Raw genomic sequence first — 20,763 nt, forward strand, 5'->3', positions numbered from 1 at the left:
TTAAAGTCATTGCAACCAAACCATTACAACCAAACCTTTACGTTTAAACCATTACAACCAAACCATTACACCAAATCAATACGTTAGACTGCTGCAGTCAAACCATTACATTTTCTTAATATAGTTTAATAGGACATAGAGGGAGGCGTTTCAGGTGCTCAGGTTAGAGCAGAAGAGTTGTGTCTTCAGATGTCTCTTGAAGACAGATAGGGACTCAGCAGAACGGATGAGGTATGGAAGTTCATTCCACCAACGGGGGACAACGGCGGAGAAAGTCCTGGATAGTGATTTAATGCTACGATGCGATGGGACCACCAGGTGCCGTTCGGTGGCAGGGTGTAGCAGTCGGGAGCGAACACAGGGTTGCGGCAGTGAGTTCAGGTACTTAGGTGCAGTTTTGTTGGTCACCCTATATACAAGCATCAAGGACTTGAACATGATGCGGGCAGCTACAGGGTGCCAGTGGAGTGAGACTAAGAGGGGTGCAACATGAGCCCTTTTTGGTTGGTTGAAAACCAGACGTGCAGCTGCGTTCAGTATCAACTGCAGAGGTTTGATAGTGCTTGCAGGTAGGCCGGCCAAAAGAGCATTGCAGTAGTCCAGTCTTCAGATGACCAGTGCCTGGACAAGGAGCTGTGCAGCATACTCAGATAGGTAGGGCCTGATCTTCCAGATATTGTACAACGCAAATCTGCATGATCTGGTAGTCGTAGCGATGTGGTCAGTAAATTTCAACTGGTCATCAATCACTACCCCCAGGTCCCTTGCAGACCTGGATGCAGTCAGTGTCGTTGAGCCGAGCTGAATGGTGATGTCATGCTCGATCGTCAGGCTGGCTGGGATCACTAGGAGCTCAGTCTTGGGTAAGTTGAGTTGAAGGTGGCGCTCTCCCATCCAGGCTGAGATATCTGAAAGACAGGCAGAGATCCGCACTGAGACAGCTCAGAGCTGGGTGTCATCTGCATAGCAGTGGTAGGAGAAGCCATGCGCCTGGATGATCAGACCCAGAGCAGTTGTATATAGAGAGAAGAGGAGAGGGCCAAGCACCTATCCCTGAGGTACCCCAGTGGTTAGCAGGTGGGGCTTGGACTCCCCTCCCCTCCAGGATACCTGAAATGATCTGTCTGTGAGGTAGGATTCGAACCAGCAAAGTGCAGTGCCGGTGATGCCCAGTTCAGCAAGGGTGGACAGGAGGATCTGGTGGTTCACGGTGTCGAATGCGATGGACAGGTCTAGAAGGATGAGGGTGGACGACATGGGGGCAGCTCTTGCCACCTGCGGGGTGTCGACAACAGACAGGAGGGCCGTTTTGGTGGAGTGGCTGGTTTTGAATCCCAACTGATTGGAGTCCAACAAGTTGTTCTGGGTGAAAACAGCTCGGGGAACGGGAGGAGTGAGATGGGTCTGTAGTTTTCTATTTGGGAGGGGCTAAGCATAGATTTTTTGAGCAGTGGGGTTACCTTAGCCTGGTTAAACACGGAAGGGAAGGTGCCAGTTGTGAGTGATGTGTTGATAATGTGAGTGAGTGCAGGCAAGAGTGTGGGGGAGAGAGATGGGAGGGGATAGGTTCCAGGGGGCAGGTGGTGGGTCGGTTGGAGAGTAGCAGCTTAGAGATGTCAGTCCCAGAGATATGAGAGAAAGTGGACAGTAGTTTATTGCATGTGGGTGGAGACTGTGAATGTGTGGAGTGGAGAACTGACTGCTGATGGCATCCACCTTTCCAGTGAAAAAAGTGGCAAAGTCATCAGCAGTCAGTGAGGTGGGGGGTGGGGGTGGTGGTGGGCAGAGGAGAGTGTTGAACATTGTGAATAGTTTGCGTGCGTCTGAGGTGCTGTTGATTTTGTCCTTGTAGTAAGCAGCCTTAGTAGAAGGGATGTGTGATGAGAAAGAGGAAAGGAGAGACTGATACGTAGTCAGATCAGCGGGGTCCCTGGATTTGCACCATTTCCTCTCGGCAGCCCTGAGCTCAGTCCGATGGTCGCAGACAACCTCAGAAAGCCAAGGGTTGGAGGGTTGTCGTGCATGCAGGCCTGGACGAGAGAGGGTAGATGGTGTTGAGGCAGGCGGTTAGGGTGGAGCAGAGAATGTTGTGGCGTCATCTACATTTAGTTAGGAGAAGTGGCTGGGAGGGGGCAGAGAGGCAGTGATCAGGGAGGAAAAGTAAGTGGGTGAGAGGAAGCGGAGGTTGCGGCTAAAGGAAACAGGAGGAGGGGAGGATGGTGGAGATGGAAGGAGACACAATATGAACTAAATGAAGTAGTGATCAGATATGTGTAGTGGAGTGACAAGGAGGTTGTCAGTGATACAGTTACGTGTCAGGATGACATCCAGCTGGTTTCCTGCTTTGTGAGTTGCTGGAGTGCCGACACGTTTCAGGTCGAAAGAAGCCAGAAGAGTGAGAAGGTCTGCAGCTTGAGGTTTGTCAAGGTGGATGTTCAGTTCACCGAGGATGACAGGCGGGCTGCCATCCTCAGGGAACAAGGACAGTAATACATCCAGCTCTTCGATGAAGTTACCCAGTTGACCTGGAGGACAGTAAATGACAACAACAAAATACATTTTGATAGGTTCAGAAACAGTGATTATATGGTATTCAAGGGAGGTACTGTTGCATAGAGAAGTGAGAGGACTGAATTTCCAGGTGTTGGAAATCAGCAAACCTGTTCCCAATTGAGCAAGGAGTGTGGGAGAAGGTGAAGGTGGTAGAGAGAGCTGCTGGAGTTGCTGTGTTCTCTGGACGAATCCAGGTCTCGGTCAGAGCCAAGAGTTGGAGGGAGGACTGGGCGGCAAAGGCGGGGATAAAGTCAGCCGTGTTGACCGCGGACTGACAGTTCCAGAGGCCAACTGGGAAGCAGAAGGGTACATCTGAGGGAGCAGGGAGAGGCCTCAGGTTGTCTCGATTGCGTTTCCTCCTGTGAATGACAGGAGAGCTGCTTTTGTTTAGAATGACTGGGATTTACTGAAAACACATATTTCTGGCTGATGCAAGTATAAATGTGAGAAAGAATAAAAGGTAAATTAGCTGTATGTGTATGCTGTACAACAAATATGTCTGAAAGTGAGTTCTACGCAGACCTCCGGCAATATCTAGAGAGCCGGAAAATAACAGCATCACTATTAGACAAGGTTGGGCGAAAGAAAGTCACCCGGGTGGCTGATAACTATGTCCTAAAAGGTAGGCTAACTAACGTTAGCCAGTTATCGCTAGCTAAGTTAACGTTCCCTGACGTTAGTCAAAAAAGGGCTTGAAGTTAACGTTCTGGCCCACCAGCTACTGTCGCTAAGTTATCAATAGTTGATTTCTAAAGTTATCATTTGCACCAGCCAAAGTCTTTCGGCCCAAAGTGTAACCACAAACTGTGAGCTGAATTTGACAAAAAGTGTACTGGATTAGAATGGAGGCCCTCGTTATGAAAGACATAGATCAAGACTCCTCACCAAACCCAATGCTGTTAAATCTGGCCTGGAAATCACATGTGAATATAAATAAGAACTGCAATAAATAGATTGCATTCTCTCGCTCGTATAATGATGGGATATGGTGTAATTAGGTAAACTGTTGTGTGTGTGTCAATAAATGTATATCATTTAAACACTGTGTTGGTGTATGATCACATTTGTCTATGATAATGTATGAAGTAAAAAATCTTAAAAAGAATACATGACAAAATTATTTCAATCAGTGTTCATGTCCATCACTGATAAGGGTGACAGTATCACAAGCATCCAACAGCAACTATCTTTAATTTGAGGGTTAATAACAGTGGAATGATAGAGTGATAGTCAGTAGGGCCCCACAACAGCAAATTCCATCACAAAGGCCTCTTTTTCCACCAGCGTGAACTAGGTGCTAGTTCTGGGCTGGTGCTAGTGCCAGTTCGGAGTTGGTTCAACTTGCAAACCTAAGAACCAGTTTGCTTTTCCACGGGCTAGAGAGCCACCATAGAGCCACGTCATTATGTCACTGTATACGTCTCCGCTTTCACACTAGCACCAAGCTAGCAGTGGTGGCTGTTGAGCTGGACACAAGGGAAGCCCAAACACTACCTTTAAATCTGTCATTACTTTCAAACCATTCCCCTTTATCCTCCTTGATTAACAATAAAACAAAATAATTGACACCAATCGCGTGAATAGAGGAAATGATTATGCTCGCGAAACAGTGCAGATTGTCTGTAGTTTGTGAGCTTGCGAAAGCTACAACGTGAGATTAACAAGGATTGTTTAACAAGGATGGCATTTATCAATTTAAATTACCTTAAATGCTCATGACACATCACAGCTTTTGTGAGGTCTGTGTTCTAAAGCTAGCTTTGGGATTACTTGCCACTTAATTATTCAAATTGCCATTGTTAGCTCTTTCTTCACCTACCAAATGTTAAGTGACATTGTTAGGTGAGTCAATGGCAATGTTAGAAAGTAGCATGCTAACATTAGCTACTGTTTCCAAGGTTACGGTAGCTGGCTAGCTAGCTGTTTGTCAGCTAACATTACCCAAGCAAGCATAGCTACTAATTTTTCACATCAATGATATGAATGCCGAACATAACATTGATGTGAGAAATTAGTAGCTATGCTTGCTTGGGTAATGTTAGGTGACCAACAGCTAGCTAGCCCGTAACATTGATGTGAGACATTAGTAGCTTGCTAGACAGCTAAGAAATACATAGCTGGCTGGCAACATGGCGAAACATTTGAAAAATAAAACACTGGTTTTTCTTCTTCTTTTTAGACAGACTAGACGTTACACTAGTTCTGCTTTTTTTTTTAATGGTGGTCAAAAAGTTTCCCGCCCCCAGCCTAGCAGTTCTTTGTTCTAGACCAGCAAAGTGTTGGTGCCGCTCTCAAACCAGTTTTCCTGGCCAAGAACCGGTTCTTTGGCTGTCGAAACACAAAGAACTGGTTCAAGATTAGGCACAGGCTACGAACTGGCCCTCGAACTGCCTTGGTGGAAAAGGGGCAAAAGGGGAGTGGGGAGAGCCAGGTAGGAGGCCCTTGGAGAATGGGTTGCCAAAAGGTGCTCACGGAAAGAGTGGGAGAGGGTCAGACTCCATTCTCTATGGTACATTCACCACAGGTAAAGGCAGGTAGCCTAAATGGCAGTGTGTGATGCGACATCTTTTCAGCGGCCTTGTGTGATCATTTCTGTATTGATCACAACATAATTTTAGTAAAACATCTTTTCACAATCGATGTTAATAAAACAAGAACAGTCATACAACCTATCTGTGCTTTTATTTTGGCTGATATCGGCCACGTCACAAAAAAAAAAAAAAAAGTGGTAATGCATAGACGACACGAAGCGGTTTCAGATCTTCAATAACAAGCATTAAATATTTTTAAACACTCTCGCTGTGAACTGCCAGGTGTTTCCGGTTACGTAAACTCGCTGGCGGCCGTCAAGTGTTTCAACACCGTAAAATGTTCACACATGCTTGGTACAAATCGGGCAGGAATATGTTGTGTTTCCGAGTGTGCAAGCAAGCACATGTGCAGAATGGATTGGGCAGCAGGCATGGATCAGAATATGTTGTGTTGCCGAGTACGCATGTACACGCATGTGCAGAACAGATAGGGCAGCAGGCACGGATCTGGTAATGACATTGGGTCTTTCCCCTGGTGTGTGGAAAACACTTTGGAGAATTACTCAGAAGCCCACGCATTAAGCCCCACATGGTTGCATTTGCACCTACCACAAGTGAAACCCTTATAAAGACAACCTCAGAAAGTGCCATTATGATGGATGAATTTGTTGGTTTTAAACATGTTCAGTTTTTGGTAATTATCTAGATTAAAAAAATAATAATAAAGAATGATAAGTGATGGTTTGCAAGAATGTGTTTTGTGAGTTCCAATGTGTTGCCATTTTTTGAAGCGATGTGAAAGTAATAAACACTTATCTATTATATGATGACTGTTGAACGCCTGCATAATTTTTTATTGGAACTGGAAAATGTCTGGAAAATGCTGTGATATCACACATGAGCTCACAAATGTGTCCACATGTTCTTAGGTTTTAATGTATCAGCATATGAGATTCAGAAAACATGGCTGAAGTTCTTGCTTGGTGTATAACCGACAGATTTCAGAGACCCTCTCACAGTGTTTCTTAAGCACCCTCAGAGAGGATGTATGAGGTCTGGAGGAACCGCAGACTGTAGAAATGACAGCATGGACTGTGCATGCTTTGACTGTAGTTTCTGTTCAGGTGTGTTGCAGAACGGTCCAGTCCATTATTCAGAGGGGGGATGGCTTAAAATAACATTTGCAGAGGTACAGAACTATGAAGGTTTCATGAAGCACCATCTGTCCACATAGTCCTTTAGTTAAAACTAGGATAAGCTTTGATCAGATCTTGATAGGAAAGCATAACTATAGTAATTATGAAGTGGAATAAAGCAGAATCCTCCATAAAGAGTGTGTATCACCCACCCCATTTGGATTTGAACTATACTGTGTGTGTCAAAGCCTGAACCACAGAAAGGAGTTTCAGTTGATGTTTGATGCAGATTTAATTATTTATATTTGTTTCACTCCACATCTCTGGTCCTATTGTCATGTAACTAATTATATGTTACCCAGTGACACTCTTATGGTTGCTTCACATCAAACATACATTCCAGTTACAAACAATTCAAATACAGAATGTTTTTACGCTATTAGCACTTTGCTATTTCAGTTTCAGCTGCTAGATATAAGAGGGATGAAATTTTCTGCTAACTTGTGAACTTTGCATCTTCCAGCTATTGTTTAATGTCACTACAGGGCAGAAATTAATTGTTTCCATACAGTGTTCCTGACAATTACCTAGCTGCCAACATTAGGGAACAACTATTATGAATAGCTAAACTAACTACTGTATAGTGCTAGGCTTGGGCGGTATCAAGGTGTTACAGTATACAGTATTTAGAAATCTCGAAGGTATGATTTTCAATACCGTCAAAAATACAGATGCTCCTCTTTCTATTAAACTGATACGGAGATGTTTTATTGAGGTGATGTATTGCACAGCACACGCCACCAGAGGTCAGTCTACTGGTGAGAGAGACGGTGAATGCGAGTGGTGGGGATAACGTTACAGGACTAGTTAAAAAAAAAAAAAAAACACCTATGGTTTGGGAGTATTTTAGGTTTCGTCCCGATGATAAAGGTGAGCCAGCTATTCTGGACGAAGCTGTGTGCACTATTTGCCTCAAGAGAGTTGTGGCTAAAGGGGTAACACGTCAAACCTCCAGTCACACCTCACAGCAAACTCAGAAAACAGCATTTAAAGATTCCATTGCATTACGTTGTAATTCCATTCAGTTCGTCTTTGAGCAGGTGCTGCTCTTCCATGTCACTGCCTGATAACTACTTCAGACATCCTGATCCCTCTGTAAAGTGGAAATGGTGTTTTTTTTTTTTAATTCCACAACTTTCCTTAAGTAGTTGTGAAGGAATTGAGGGCTGTTATTATAGCAGCGGGCTAGAGTCACATCCAGTCCAGTGATTATTATATAACCATTCACCATGTACTGTAGTCTGCTTGATAGTCAAGACTTGATGTTTTGTGAATGCATTTGTTAGCTAGCCAGCAATCTATGTTGGAGGATTTAACCAAATTTAGAATAAGTAGCTAATTATTATCAAGCGAACTCGCTAGCTAGCTAGCTTGGTTACTACGGGTAGTTAACATTAGTGTGAGGAAGATAGCCAGCTAGCTAGGCTGATCAGTCCAAAAATGTCTAAAATAAACGTGTTACTTTCAACATATTTATCAATGTTTTTCAGAAAAGTATAGAATTTAAACCGACAAATTATGATGACACCTCAGTTATGACCAAAAATTCATTTTCGATGTTTTTTGGCCTTTTCCCAAAATCGAACGTCAGTGACATCCGATGGGTTTCTGTGAGTCGCCACACATTATTATTATTATTTTGGCTGAACACAAAAGATAGAAAAACAGGCCCAGAAAAATTTGTTTAAGTAGGCTACTTGGATATTAGACACACAGCATTGTAGGCTAGTTAGACACCAGTAGCTCAGCTTTTCCATTTTTTCCATCTTATACCGTATACCCCGGTGAAATGTCGGGAAGGTATGAACATATAAAAAAACAGAAACCACCCAAGCCTACTGTATACAGACACTGTCTTTAGATAACTAAATTGCTTCAGAACCTGCCATTCTCTAACTTGGAAGAGGTTGTGCTATGTGAAAAGCCCTAACTACACCAGCACCCTAAACTAAAAAGCCAAAACTGTGCTGACTCATTACACACAAAGGCCCTAAATGTGCCGACATTCTAAAAACAGCCTCCCATGAAAGCTGCTTGTACAGAGGGGCTCCCCACTCCAGAGGGCTGAACCATTACATCAACAGAGGTGATGGGCAGTGATGAGCAGGGCTGTGTTCCTTCATGGTCTGACCCTGCTAGAGGTCCCCAGGCCTTTGGCTGCAGATGGCACAGACCCGCACGGGATGGTCCCAGCCGCGGGAGGGCACAGCACGGCGCTTGGGGGAGCAGTCATCACACACACCCTCACCACATGCACGGCAATGATGCTTGGACATGCGGGCAGTGAAGTCACGCTGGCAGCAGCTGCACAACAGGATGTTCTGGTCTGGGACCCAGTAAGCAGGGCGGGCTGCGTCCTTCACCAGGCCTTCACCACATACACATACACACAGACACACTTTTGTTTCTGATGATAAATACATTATGAAATAACAACTTATATAAAATTTTTATACAACTTGAATACAAGTGGAAAAACTATAAATACCAAATAACACCATCCATTAGGCACTAAAGGGGAGCAATACATCAAAAATGAACATACTGGCATATGTTCTATTATAAATAATATACAAATACACACACACACACACACACACAAACACACATGCAGATCTTTTGTAGGGGTCTTAGGAACAGCAAAGTACATGGGCTGCCATGGTCAGAATCTCTCACCGAGGGGGATGTCTATAGCTGTGACCACAGCTCCCAGTGTGCTCTGCACCACCTCTCCCACCTTCCTGGCTATCAGGGTCCCGCCCTCCTCTTCTTCCAACACTGCCTCGGACAGCCCTGCAGCTTAAGCACATTGATATGTTAGCCACAGGGTCAGCACATCCAACAGAAACACAGCCAGCAGGAACATATTCATATATTAGCCACAGGGAAAATGCAGAGCGTGGAAACACATTCATATGTTAGCCCGGGGGAGAGACAGGTGTGGTGAGGCAAACTCTAGAGGCCATACCTTTGCTGCCAGGCCTCCGCTCAAAGCAGGTGTCACACACCCGCACAGCGGAGAGGCCCCAGCCCCTCTCTGGGACGGGGCGAGTCTTGGAAGAGCAACCATTGCAGAAACCCTCTCCGCAGGCCCGGCAGTGGTGCTTGGTGTCACTGTCCTGGAAGGCCTCGCCGCACTGGTGGCACTCCTGAGAGAGGTAACCAGAACAGGGAAACGGGTCACTGGCAACACCTAACTTTTCCAGAGCTCTCTGGGATATTGAATTGTGGCTGTGTGCCAAACCAGACACTAGCATAGTACATAGTACACTTAGCAATTGTAGTATTGAATTGAACTATTTTGTGTCTCCTGCCTCAAAATTCATTGGAAAATAAAAGGGGCCGGGCATATGGCAGAGTTCAAAATGGAAAAACTGATGCATACTGTGTACTTGCATACTTAGTGATATGTACTAAGAGAGTTATTATACAGTACATAATATGCAGCACTTTAGTATGCAGTATGTTTGTTTGTGATTTCGGACACAGGCCGTGCCTAGTTTTGGCATTGTTTGGGCGTTTTCAAGAGTCAGACAGATCTGCTGATATTTATGTGTGCTGGATGTCTTCAGAGCCCATGGTCACTCACTGTGATGAGGGAGTTGGGCTTCCAGTAGGCCGGAGCGATCTGATCCGTGAGCCAGGAGGTGACAGCCTTGGCAGGCCTGACACTGAGCTCAGACACCGACTGTGCCACCAGGGTGACCCCGTCCAACACCCGCTGTGCCGCATTGCGACTGTCCCTCAGAAAGCTGTCCGACTGTTGGGGAAAGGGAGTGGGGTTTTCAGGGCATGGCACTGCTCATTAGAGGGTCCTGGTTTACAAGCCTGTATATGAGCAAATGGGTGCTCTCCACACATTAGTATTTATACCTCTATCATGAATCTACAGTCTGAATCAGGAACTACAAAAAGCTGCTGGTTTTGGTCTGGGATGGCTACAGATGTTGAGTCTACTAAACAACTCTGATGAAACTTCTAGCACTGGAAGGACTCTAGTGTCCAATGGGAGCTGTAGAATCCACTAAACAGGCTCCCGTGAAGATCTTTGGAGGGCACCCCGATCTGAACAGTAAGTGGAGCAGGAAGTGATGCACAGCGCTTCTTACCCCCGACCAGACATGGTGGATCTCTGTGCGGACCACCGTGTCCGCTGGGTCCTGGTTGCCGTACCAGTACTGCCTGCTCCGATAGATAACTGAGCAGTTTGGACACTCAATCACATACCTGGAATTACACCTTAGTTTAGGCACTAGGCTCCTCTCTCTGTGAACAATTTTAGCTTAGCGCTATTTTAAGAGGAGGCTGAAATCTAGCAGACACCTCATGGTCCACACTGCTGTCTGATACATACAGGTACTGAGTTGTGGAGATAACGAGGCTGGATGTGGGCTGGGAATCGTGTCTTACCATTTACTAGTGCAGTTTGAATCTGGGCTGCATGTCATAAATTGACAGCAACCCCTGTCCTCTCCCTGTGAACTCAGGTGTCACATCCCTACTCACCCTGACCAGGCATATATGGCCAGGCCAAGCCAGGCTGAGTCGGAGGACGCAGACGTTTTGGGGACCACAACCACCTCCTCCCCCCTCTCATAGCAGGCCTGGGGAAGCCAGCATGGACACTTAGTCCAGACTAAAGCAAGTGAATACAGAGTTTCTTGTGTATATGTGCATGTATATACATTACAGATGACATAATGAGCAGCAGCTGTTTTAGTAGGCAGATACACCTCACAGATGAGGATGCGGTTGCTGTAGTCAGCAACCTTACAGGTGATGATTTGGCTGTGATGGTAAGCAGACGTACCTTACAGATGAGGATGCGATTGTTGTAGTGAGCAGATGTACCTTACAGGTGAGGATGTGGTTGTAGTGAGCAAATGTACCTTAGGGGTGATGGTGCGGTTGTCATAGTGAGCAGATGTACCTTAAAGATGAGGCTGCAGTTGTCGTAGTGAACAGATGCACCTTACAGGTGAGTATGCAGTTGCTATAGTGAGCAGATGTGCCTTACAAGTGAAGATGCATTTGCCGTAGTGAGCAGATGTACCTTAGAGATGACAATGTGGTTGCCATAGTCAGCAGATGTACCTTACAGGTGAGGATGCGGTTGTCATGGGTCTCAGAATAGTGACAGTTGTGTCTGGCCATGTGTGAGATGCCTTCCCGCAGGTGGTTCATGCTGTTCCTGCAGCCAGAGCTGAGATTGAGAGACAAAAGTGTGAGGTTTCCATGTTGACACTAAGCAGGCGCCGAGGGGATAGAGGGAGAAACCCACCCACAGCTGAGGCAGATGCTGGAGCAGGTGAAGTACTCTTCAGGGAAGAAGGAGGTTTGGCCTAGCCAATCATCCGAGATCTCCTCATTGAAGCGCTCACTCAGGGCCTGGGAAGAGACAGAGATGAACCACCATTACACATGCATGCACGCACACACACACACACACACACACACACACACACACACACACACACACACACACACACACACACACACACACACACACACACACACACCACATACACACCACATACACACCCGCAGGGCCTTGTAGATGACGTGGGCAGTACGTGGGGAGCGTGTGGTGTTGTTATCCAGCAGCTGCTCCAGGCTGCGTTGGAGGCCGCTGAAGTCGGTGGGGGGGTTGTACGTGCGGGTGCCACGGTACTGGACGCAGCTGAAGGCTTCTGGGAAACTGCCCAGTTTCTGGAAGCGCTCCTGCAGCAGCAGCTCCACCGACTCTGACGGCTTGTCTTGAGGGGGAGATGAAGAGCAGTGAGCATCACCTTAGTGGAAAACACAGACATTCTGCCTAATCCAGTGGCCACTAACAATCCTGAGAGTTTCAGAGATTTACTTCAACCCCCAGCAGACTGGCATCTGGAACAACAGGACACTGGAGTTCTTATCCAAACAATGGCCACAATTAAGTACTTAAGACCAGTGATAGAACAAAGACCTTGAAAGTGTGGACCACCTGTAGCAGCTACAGGATCTCAGCAGTGGAGGCCAGCATGGGTAAAGCAAGAACTATGCCACACAGAGCTGTACTGACCATGGCAATGGAGACCAGCATGGGTAAACCAGGGGCTGTGTCATGCAGAACCAAATTGGCCTTAGTGATAGCGACTAACATTTATCCAAATTGACTTACAATACAATACAACACAAGCGAAAAACCATATGGAGTCAACAGTATTAGAAGCCCTGCATAACCAGGTTTCAAAGGTTGGCCAGGCAAGGTACAAACTAGCAAGTAAAGCTAACTAGTGCATTAAATCATTAGAATACATAGAAATGTCGGGTGGTGGTTTGGGCAGGGGAGTTGCGTGTGGGCGGGGCGCAGTATTCATTCAATAATAGAATAACGAGCGAGTGATGCCAGGCACCTGTGAGCGGGGCATGTAGGGGAGCTTTGCGCCTCTTAAAGGGCAGCGGGTTGGGGTGGAGAGGGACAGCCGCCTAGAGAAAGCAGCAGGAGTGCATGGGGAAGCGCTCTGTCTGGGCATCGTTTGAGTTGCTTTTTGAGTTATTAGTTTTTGGGGTTTTTCTTTCATTTGGGATTGTCTGCATGTTTGTGTTCGTGCGGGACTTCTGCAGGGCGGAGCGTCGCTGGAGCCAAGAGCTGGGAAAGAGGAAGATTGTCGACCGTGAACCCACTGTGGAGAAGCTGCTGCCCAGCTGGTCGACTGGCGCAAACAGCAGGAACGTCCGCCCTGCTTACTGTAAGGAAAGTGGTGCATTTCGTCCTGCACAAGGTGTGTGTGTGTGACCAGGGATGGCTCCGTTGTGCTTCTCAGTTCCCTCTTCGCGTTTGCAGGAGTGCAGAGTGCGATGAGGGAACAGATCAGGGAGGCAGCGCAATTCCACCCGGCAGCACGACTATGTGGAGCTTGGCGTCTGGACACCAAGAGAATCTATTTTATGGTACACAATGATGTTTTGGGGGATTTTTTCCGTTAGATTAATTGTTTTTTTATTTTTATTTTTGGTGCTGCTACTTGGGGAGGGGTGATCAGCAGCAACGCCTGTTCTGTAAAAGTGTGTGTGCGTGCGTGCATGTGTGAGCACTCCCAGTGGCAGTCTGTGACCCCCACCTGGGCAGCCCCGTTGCGGGACTGACTCACCCCAGCCAGAGGGAGGCGCCAACTGCAGCTTGTGAGGGAATCGCAGTGCTTACTGCCTGCCAGAGAGTGAGGGTGTGAGGGGACCACTGTGTGCTGTGAATTTGGAATGTGTGCACTTACCTGTGGGGGCGCTATCCTTGGGGAGGGAGAGGTTATGTTCCTGCTGGGGCTTACAGTGGGAAGAGCAGGCGAAAAGGGGTGACTCCAGAGTGTGCTGTCAATGAATTTTTATTGTGTAAGTTTTTAGCCCTACCGGTGCAAATAAGTTATTTTTTGCTAGTTACCTGGTCTCGCGTTGTGGTGGGCTGACAGTGGTTGAGGCAGTTCAGTGTCTGGGTCTGCACGTGATATTTATAATAGATACTGTATATACAATTTTATTTTACAGTTTAGTAAAAGGCAGTTTGAGACATGAAGTTCTTTTAGGGGGTGGTGTTTCAGGTGAGAGTGGGAGAGCTGTGTCTTCAGATGTTTCTTGAAGACAGAGAGGGACTCGGAGAAGTCGAAATTCATCTGTTGACCCAATCCAGATTGACTGATGACTCTAACATGGCTAAACCAGGGGTTGTGCCACACAGAGCCACACTGACCTTAGCGACAGTGATCAGTATGATTAAAGCAGAGGTTATGCCACACACAGCCTCACTGACCTGAGCCCAGCAGCTTGGTATGGGCCGTCTCATGGAAGATGATGACAGCGGGCCCCAGGGTGGAGAGGGGCACATCCAGGCCACAGCGGGTGGTGGTGGCTTTCAGCTCCCTGGCAAAGTGCTTCAGGTAGGCATCCGAGGCCTCGCCCAGGAACTTGAACAGGTTGTCATGGAGCTGGTCGGAGCGTGTGCGGTAGATGACCAGGTCAGATACAGCCAGCACCTTCAGCAGCAGGCGAGTGCGCTGGCCTGAGTCAGAGGCGGTCCCCTCTGTATCCATAAGCACCACCTTGTGTACAGGGTCCAGTGCTGCCCACACACCCACAGTGCAGGACTCCTGAGTGGGTGCAGTCTTGAAGACCTCCCGACCCAGGAAGAAGGTGTGGTTGAGTGTGTGGGACTTGCCCTCCCCAGTGTTCCCAAAGATGGAGACCACCTTCAGCAGCTCATCAGGCTGACAGCCAAGTTTCTCCACAAACTCAACCTCATTCCTCACCTGAAAACAGCCCACAGGTGCACTCTGGCTATACGTTATTCCATTTAACAGCTGTGTACAATTTAATATGAAGAAACCCTTTCAAATTATTTTTAAACCAATGTGAGCCAACAGGTTTATAGAGGTTTGTCAATGATTAGCTAATGCAGGACAGGTGCTGCTGTATTACTACTTGAAAACCAGTCCAAAAACTGTCACTCACATGCATCTCCTCGTCTTCATCTACCAGTAGGAAGCAGCAGACCTTCTCTAGAAGTCTGACCATCTGTTCCTCCACCTCATCCCGTGGGGCACCTGAGCCACCCTCTTCTGGTTTGGGTGGCGGGTAGGGGATGATCATGTGCTTCCTTTTGTTCACCCCGCTGTGGGTGCGTTTCTGACAGTCCAGACACAAGTTGACTTTGCACCCCTGGCAGCGGACCACGGCCCTCTGCCGCCCGCTGCTCACCAGGCCGCCGTTGCTGTCCTTGCAGGAGTCGCAAAGCGGCACGTGCCCTGGCCTTATGCGAATCCGCTCGTGGTTCTGCAGCCGCTCCAGGCGATGGAGCTCCAGCTCGCAGCGGACGCACTGCAGACTGCCGCACTCGTCACACTCAAACACCGCCTCGTTTGAGCCCCCGCAGGCATAACTCTCCTGGCAAGCTAAACCGCTATTCACTCCCTTCTCCAGCATTGGATCTGGCTCGCTCATTGTCCCTAGGCGTAGCTTATTTGTCTGTGCACATTATTATCCTGTCAAAAGAAGTGTGATACACTCCAAACACTCATTTACCACTTGTTAAATTAGTCACTTTTAAATATACAGTACTACTGTAAAGTTACACTATGACGTTTGAGCGTTATACGACAGCTTACAATATCATAGTTTGCACAAGTTAGTGAAATTCATTGAACTAAAAAAATGGAAACAGCGTGAAATCACACAAGGTATCACTGCCTAAACACTAAGTAGATAATGCCCTGTGAATAAGCAAAAAACGATGACATGTTTAATTCCCCAGCTATCTTATAATTTTTCACATCACAGTCGCTACATTTGAAAAGACTCAGCAACTCCTTCGTTTGTCATCGTTGGTAATCGACAATTATTTTATTTCAGTGGGATTTTCAAGCCACCTTTTCAGGACGATTTATTTTTAAAAATCCAATTAGTGATGACATGGTCGTCATTACTTCCTCGATAATTAGCTGCGTAGTTGGCTAGCTCGGCGATCACGACAAGATACAAGCATAGAATTGACATTTCCTAATACCATTCTTCATGCAATAATGCAGCTAGCGAGGACTGACATTTCTTGCTAGCTAAATTAATTTCATTTTAGGCAACCCATTACCAGTAGTAATCAATTTTAAATAATTTTCAGAAAATCTGTTCGGCTGGCAGGCCACAGTTTTTTTCCAAGTTACATCTGGCAAGACGACATCTGAAGTCAAATGTTTAACCCGCGACCATACCGATTTGCGATCACAGGACAAGAACTAGCATACAAACTCATCTTACACAGCTATGTCGACATTGGCTGGAGACGGCTTTTCGGCGATACGAAGCTACGATATCCGTTTCCACACAACAAGCGCTGAAGTATTTTTCATAGCTATTAAGGCCTAACTATTAGTATAAAATTAATGTTTGGTTATAATTAGTCTCCTCACTAATCCCACGAGTTTCCATGCTTCTTACTGGATGTTGTTGCCCGTCAAATCAGCTGATCAGATGTTTTGAGTCATGGACCAGAGTTAGGCGCCTGAGAGTGTCCTGGGAAATGTAGTCCTGTCTAATCGGACGCTTGCGTTAGTCTAGTTGGGTATCGAAATGAAAATAGTGCAGCGATGACTATATGCTAAAGTGAGTTACAAAAATGTATGCCTTTATTATATAAAATGTTGACTAGCGAGTTATTTAAATAGATATTCTTGATCAAACTTGATCTGAGCAGTGTGTTTTGGACTGCAAGTGTAGCCTATCCACATCAATACATACTTATACTTGCATATAAACCGATTCAATTGTGATCAATAATACGAATGAGGTTTGTACATTCAATGTGCCTCCTTGATAACATATTTTGGAAAATAAACCATTCTCACAGTTTAGCTACTCCATTGTTGCTTTTTGGTGACATGGAACAAGTGCTGACTCTATTTCCCAGTATGCACTGTGAAGTTCAGAGGTTATATGTTTTTGTCCCCAATCGGGGTTAGAGTAGGGTTTTCCTATCCTGGGCGTTTTAAAACCGTATATTTTTTTTCCTGCGTCTCGATAGATTGTTGCTACAGGTAGATATCTTTTTCTCGCTGACAGTATTATCTAACATCGTTCTCCAACCCGCATTAGCATTTTTAGTTCAAATTAGCTGGCAGGCTAGTTAGGTAGCTAAGTAGCTATCTTCGTTAGTGAGACGTTTTAAGGAATAGTTAGTATGGCAGAAGACGAATTCACAGACATTAACGGCAAAGCGATTTCTTTGCAATGCCAGAGTCATTCAAATTTTTGCAGGGAGTTCACCGTGAGCGCTCCCAAACTATCGCTGCGCAGAATAATGGTATACACTTGCTCAGTGTGGCTGGTTGCTTACGTTGTGTTTTTCCTCACACAGGTAAGATGTGTTGCAAACTGCTAAGCCGAAGCAAGCATGCTGTTGTTTTCATGCACGTTCTGTTCACATTTCAACCAAATATATTCAGTGTATAGTGAAGATCCGTGAAATGTGTTGCAGAATACTGCTGTCCTGTCGAGTGCCATATTCATCACACTGGTGGGAATGATGCTTCATATCCACTTAGTGAAAATCGACCACGAGACGCTGCTCATTGTCGGGTCCCTGGGCGTCCAGGTGTCCTCGTCCTATGCGTCCGGCAGGGAAAGCACCACCTTCATTGAGATGAGCAAGATCAAAGATATCGTCATTAATGAGGCCATTTATATGGTAAGGAGTCAGTAAATATCTCGAAGAAATTTGGCAGATAACGCCTATTCAGCTCATAAAACACAAAGTCTTAGCCACTCTGACAGCTATTCTGAACTGTGTCAATTTGTGAGAATTAAAATAATTCCGTTTATGGAAGCAATATTTCCCGAAATTCTGCTACAGATAATATGTAGCCACAGGAGTGTATCCTATGGGAATGCAAACCCAAAGTTATTGCTGTGAATTGGTCGTACTCTTTTCTTTCTCGTACTATTTTATTCTTTCTATCATTTCAGCAAAGGGTCATCTACTCCTTATGTATTTTACTAAAAGATCCCTCAGATCCAGATGCAGTGTCCACAGTGGTCCCACTTTTTCAGGTACATCAAGCTCATATTTGTCCAACTTACTAACTTATGATGAGAGCATCTCCCATAGCTTGCTGTTTGAAGTGCATGCTGGCATTGTGGTTCTGCAGTGCAGCTGGAGATCATTTGCAACACAATGTATCTTATTGGGGAAAGGAGCATACATTACATACTGATCGTTTGGAATTGGAACTAGTGCAGTAGTGCCTTACATAACAAGGTCCTCAAAGAGCCTACAGAATGGAAAATAGAGGAATGTCAATTTACCTGTGGTGCTCCACGTTATGTCTGTCGGTAACACCCTCATTGTTTGTGTTTTTTTCTTCCAGAGTTCTAAGCCAAGGTTGAATTGCTTGGTAAAAGTATATAGAAGTTGCCAAGAAATCCTTGCTCAGTGCTAACAGGCAGTAAAGGTATGCTGGACTATGTTCGTGGTGAGAATCACTCCTAACAGCCCTTGCTAAGATGTTGCTGTGTTATGCTTGTCCACATTTGTGATCCGCCAAAGTCTCTCTAGTGCTTTGCCTCTGGACTTGGATCTTTTACTGTTTATTCCAAATTGAACAGGGACCAGTGCAGACGAGCTTTGGCTACCCTGGCATCATTGTATATTTTGGCTTATACAAATATAGGGCAGCAGTGTAGTGTAGTGGGAAGGAGTACAGCTAGTAACCAAAAGGTTGCTGGTTTGACTCCCTGCTGGGGCACTGCCGCTGTATCCCAGGGCAAGGTACTTAACCCAGAATCTCCCCAGTAAAAATCCAGCTGAGTAAATGCATAACAAATAAAAATTCTAACTTTTGTAAATTGCTCTGGATAAGAGCATCTGCATCATGATAATAATGTAATCTAATGTAATGCAATGCATACTGTTTTAACTTAACAGGAATGGACTGGATGGAGTGGTACCTTGAAGGACTGAGTCTGTTGTATATTGTACCTTATTGCTTGCCATTTTTTGAATTGCTGTCTGCTAGAAAAATGTCTGGTATTTTGGCTGGAACAACAATCCACCCCAAACAACCTATGCCTCTTTGGTTTGAGCATACAGGATGCTCTGATTCTGTGTTTGAAGTGTAAGCGGAGCAGTTGCCTTGTGTTTCTGATGGGTAGACTAGTCATTTGCATAGCCTTCAACAGACTTTGTGTGTTTAATGAAGGTAACTTTGTAAAGTAAATAAAGACATGCACTCTTGGTTCCTGTCATATTTCTCCCTTTACAACCAAACTGTAAGACCTTATGTTTGGGGCCACAGGAGTGCTACGGTGCTTGATTGATTACTACCTCGAGTATTTTGGTAATGGTTTAAACAGCACAGCTATATACCTGTCCATTCTGTCCAACGGAAAAAAAAACAGCTCCACGTTTTAAATGTTAATCATGTATAACTGCATCACATTGTAGTGTTGTATTTATAAAGACATCTTAAGTGATGCGATTTGAATGTGTAGTTGAAGTTAGTCATTACTATTGATTCCCTAATGTTGTCAAATGTGTGTGGGGGGTTTACCTTTTTTTGAAGTGTACATTAAAAAATAAATAAAGCTATTAGTTTGTACTGTGTAAGCTTGTCTCTGAGTTTCTGACACATTCTTTTAATGCAGATGTCACAGTTTCCGGGGATGAAAGCAATGTTTCACTTTTTATCCATCAGGGGGCAGCAAACGCCACTTTATCCTCCATGTTGCATTAGGGCAGTTGAAAGAGTTAATGTGCTAATATGTAAACCGCTGCTGCAAGTTGTTTCACTTGGGAAACCTGTTTGGAAATCCTATCAGGGTTGGTTTCAGAGAAAACAGATGATGCAACAGGTTTTGGCCTAAATAGGGTCTCAGGTTCAGTCTTTCCCATAATCCTGGATGCTGGCAGTAATACACAGTCAGTATTTCTCAGTGTACTGTTTGGACTGTGTCCAAGTGGTGGTTGTGATTTTCCAGAAATGACATGCTGAATTCAACATGCAGCTCCTCCCATGGCATCATTTTACTTTCAAAATATATTCCAGTCAAGCCTGTCTCAGGTTTTCATAAAATGGCAACTCATCAAATGGGTCTGGAGCTGATACACTCCAGTGGTGAAGAGTGGGTTAGAACAGCTGCTAAGCATGCCATATGCAAAAGCCCCCCTTCCTCTAGATAAACGGTGGAAAAGGAGGAACTAGGTGTGTGGCTGTCCACCTGAAAACAGTCCCAACAGTTGAAAGGGATTTTCTGTGTGTTTTCTGATTGTTCTGCTAGCAGCAGTACATGGGAGTCTGGCAAATTAAGAGATGCATAAAGTGAGTTTGTGTTTTTTGTGTGAACCAAACAGGCTCTCATCTGAAATACTGTTTTAAAAAAAAGGTAGAGATCCACACTCTCCTAGGTCACTCTGAATTCCTGTTAAAATTTCCAAGAACTTTCTTGTTAAATTGAATTGCGCTGTTAAAAAATCCAAGAACATATGACTTTGTCACACGCTGGAGTTCAGAGCTCCCTGAGCATGGAGAATATGTTTCCCTATGTGGACCTACAGGCCTGATTCTGACTGCACAGCCCTTCAGAAACCGAATGCTGTTCATTTTACTAGATTTAACCTTAATCCATCTGTTAATTACTCAATGGCCCTGTTCACAGGAAGCCAAAAACACTGGGGCAACAACTTCCATTCCACATGGCAGCGGTGAAGCTAATTATGTGGTTAGTGTGATCTGATGTCATCACTGTCTCTTTAATGATTTTTATCATTTCATCCTTTTTATCACTTTCTCGAACATCATGTTTTTTGATTTTTGCATAGCTTGAAAGCATTTTCTGTTTGTGGTGATCTTTCCTCTCACCAAAGCAGTTCCACAGGTTAGGCAGGTTTCAGAAATGAAGGCCATGCTGAGAATCGAAGTCCTGTTTTTTTTTTCAGTGCATTGTTACCAGAAACTAAAGCCTCTTCCAGC

General features: G+C 45.3%; 2 protein-coding genes and 1 pseudogene across 10 annotated transcripts; 1 reads left to right on the forward strand and 2 right to left on the reverse strand.

Annotated features, from left to right (window-relative positions):
- Positions 1-150: 150 nt before the first annotated feature.
- Positions 151-1,257, reverse strand: LOC118791868 (annotated as a pseudogene).
- On the reverse strand, positions 873-16,243 carry LOC118792093 (zinc finger FYVE domain-containing protein 1-like). 9 transcript variants are annotated; one of them, XR_005005587.1, is made up of 13 exons: positions 14,759-16,049; positions 14,061-14,556; positions 11,822-12,036; positions 11,562-11,668; positions 11,375-11,483; positions 10,787-10,884; positions 10,390-10,507; positions 9,870-10,040; positions 9,249-9,429; positions 8,957-9,079; positions 8,357-8,648; positions 1,145-2,912; positions 873-908 (listed from the first exon to the last, which is right to left on the reverse strand). XR_005005587.1 is itself a non-coding variant. In XM_036549804.1 (12 exons), the coding sequence occupies exons 1-12, from the start codon at positions 15,245-15,247 to the stop codon at positions 2,887-2,889; spliced, it is 2,253 nt and encodes a 750-aa protein (XP_036405697.1). In that variant the 5' UTR covers positions 15,248-16,049; the 3' UTR covers positions 952-2,886. The 9 variants fall into 9 exon arrangements, 3 of the variants coding, with proteins under 3 accessions (XP_036405697.1, XP_036405698.1, XP_036405696.1); XR_005005585.1 differs by having other exon boundaries at positions 879-908; positions 1,111-2,912; XR_005005586.1 differs by lacking the exon at positions 873-908 and adding an exon at positions 16,058-16,243 and having other exon boundaries at positions 952-2,912; positions 14,759-15,288.
- A 495-nt stretch (positions 16,244-16,738) lies between these two features.
- Positions 16,739-19,190, forward strand: pigh (phosphatidylinositol glycan anchor biosynthesis, class H). The gene is made up of 5 exons (XM_036549815.1): positions 16,739-17,153; positions 17,274-17,483; positions 17,762-17,845; positions 18,163-18,246; positions 18,720-19,190. The coding sequence occupies exons 1-4, from the start codon at positions 16,977-16,979 to the stop codon at positions 18,232-18,234; spliced, it is 543 nt and encodes a 180-aa protein (XP_036405708.1). The 5' UTR covers positions 16,739-16,976; the 3' UTR covers positions 18,235-18,246; positions 18,720-19,190.
- The last annotated feature ends 1,573 nt before the right edge of the window (positions 19,191-20,763 follow it).

The sequence above is a fragment of the Megalops cyprinoides genome, chromosome 17 (genome assembly GCF_013368585.1).
Source record: "Megalops cyprinoides isolate fMegCyp1 chromosome 17, fMegCyp1.pri, whole genome shotgun sequence".
Taxonomy (NCBI): Eukaryota; Metazoa; Chordata; class Actinopteri; order Elopiformes; family Megalopidae; genus Megalops; species Megalops cyprinoides.

What these genes read in the sequence shown, in the direction of transcription:
- LOC118792093 (XM_036549803.1), bottom strand. Translation starts at nt 15,247, where the DNA reads ATGAGCGAGCCAGATCCAATGCTGGAGAAGGGAGTGAATAGCGGTTTA. An exon ending in TACCAAGCTGCTGGGCTCAG is followed by an intron (nt 12,037 to 14,060) that starts GTCAGTGAGGCT and finishes CTCCCCCTCAAG; the next exon opens with ACAAGCCGTCAGAGTCGGTG. An exon ending in ACCGCATCCTCACCTGTAAG is followed by an intron (nt 10,885 to 11,374) that starts GTACATCTGCTG and finishes TGGCTTCCCCAG; the next exon opens with GCCTGCTATGAGAGGGGGGA.
- pigh (XM_036549815.1), top strand. Translation starts at nt 16,977, where the DNA reads ATGGCAGAAGACGAATTCACAGACATTAACGGCAAAGCGATTTCTTTG. An exon ending in TTGTGTTTTTCCTCACACAG is followed by an intron (nt 17,154 to 17,273) that starts GTAAGATGTGTT and finishes AATGTGTTGCAG; the next exon opens with AATACTGCTGTCCTGTCGAG. An exon ending in CAGTGGTCCCACTTTTTCAG is followed by an intron (nt 17,846 to 18,162) that starts GTACATCAAGCT and finishes TTTTTCTTCCAG; the next exon opens with AGTTCTAAGCCAAGGTTGAA.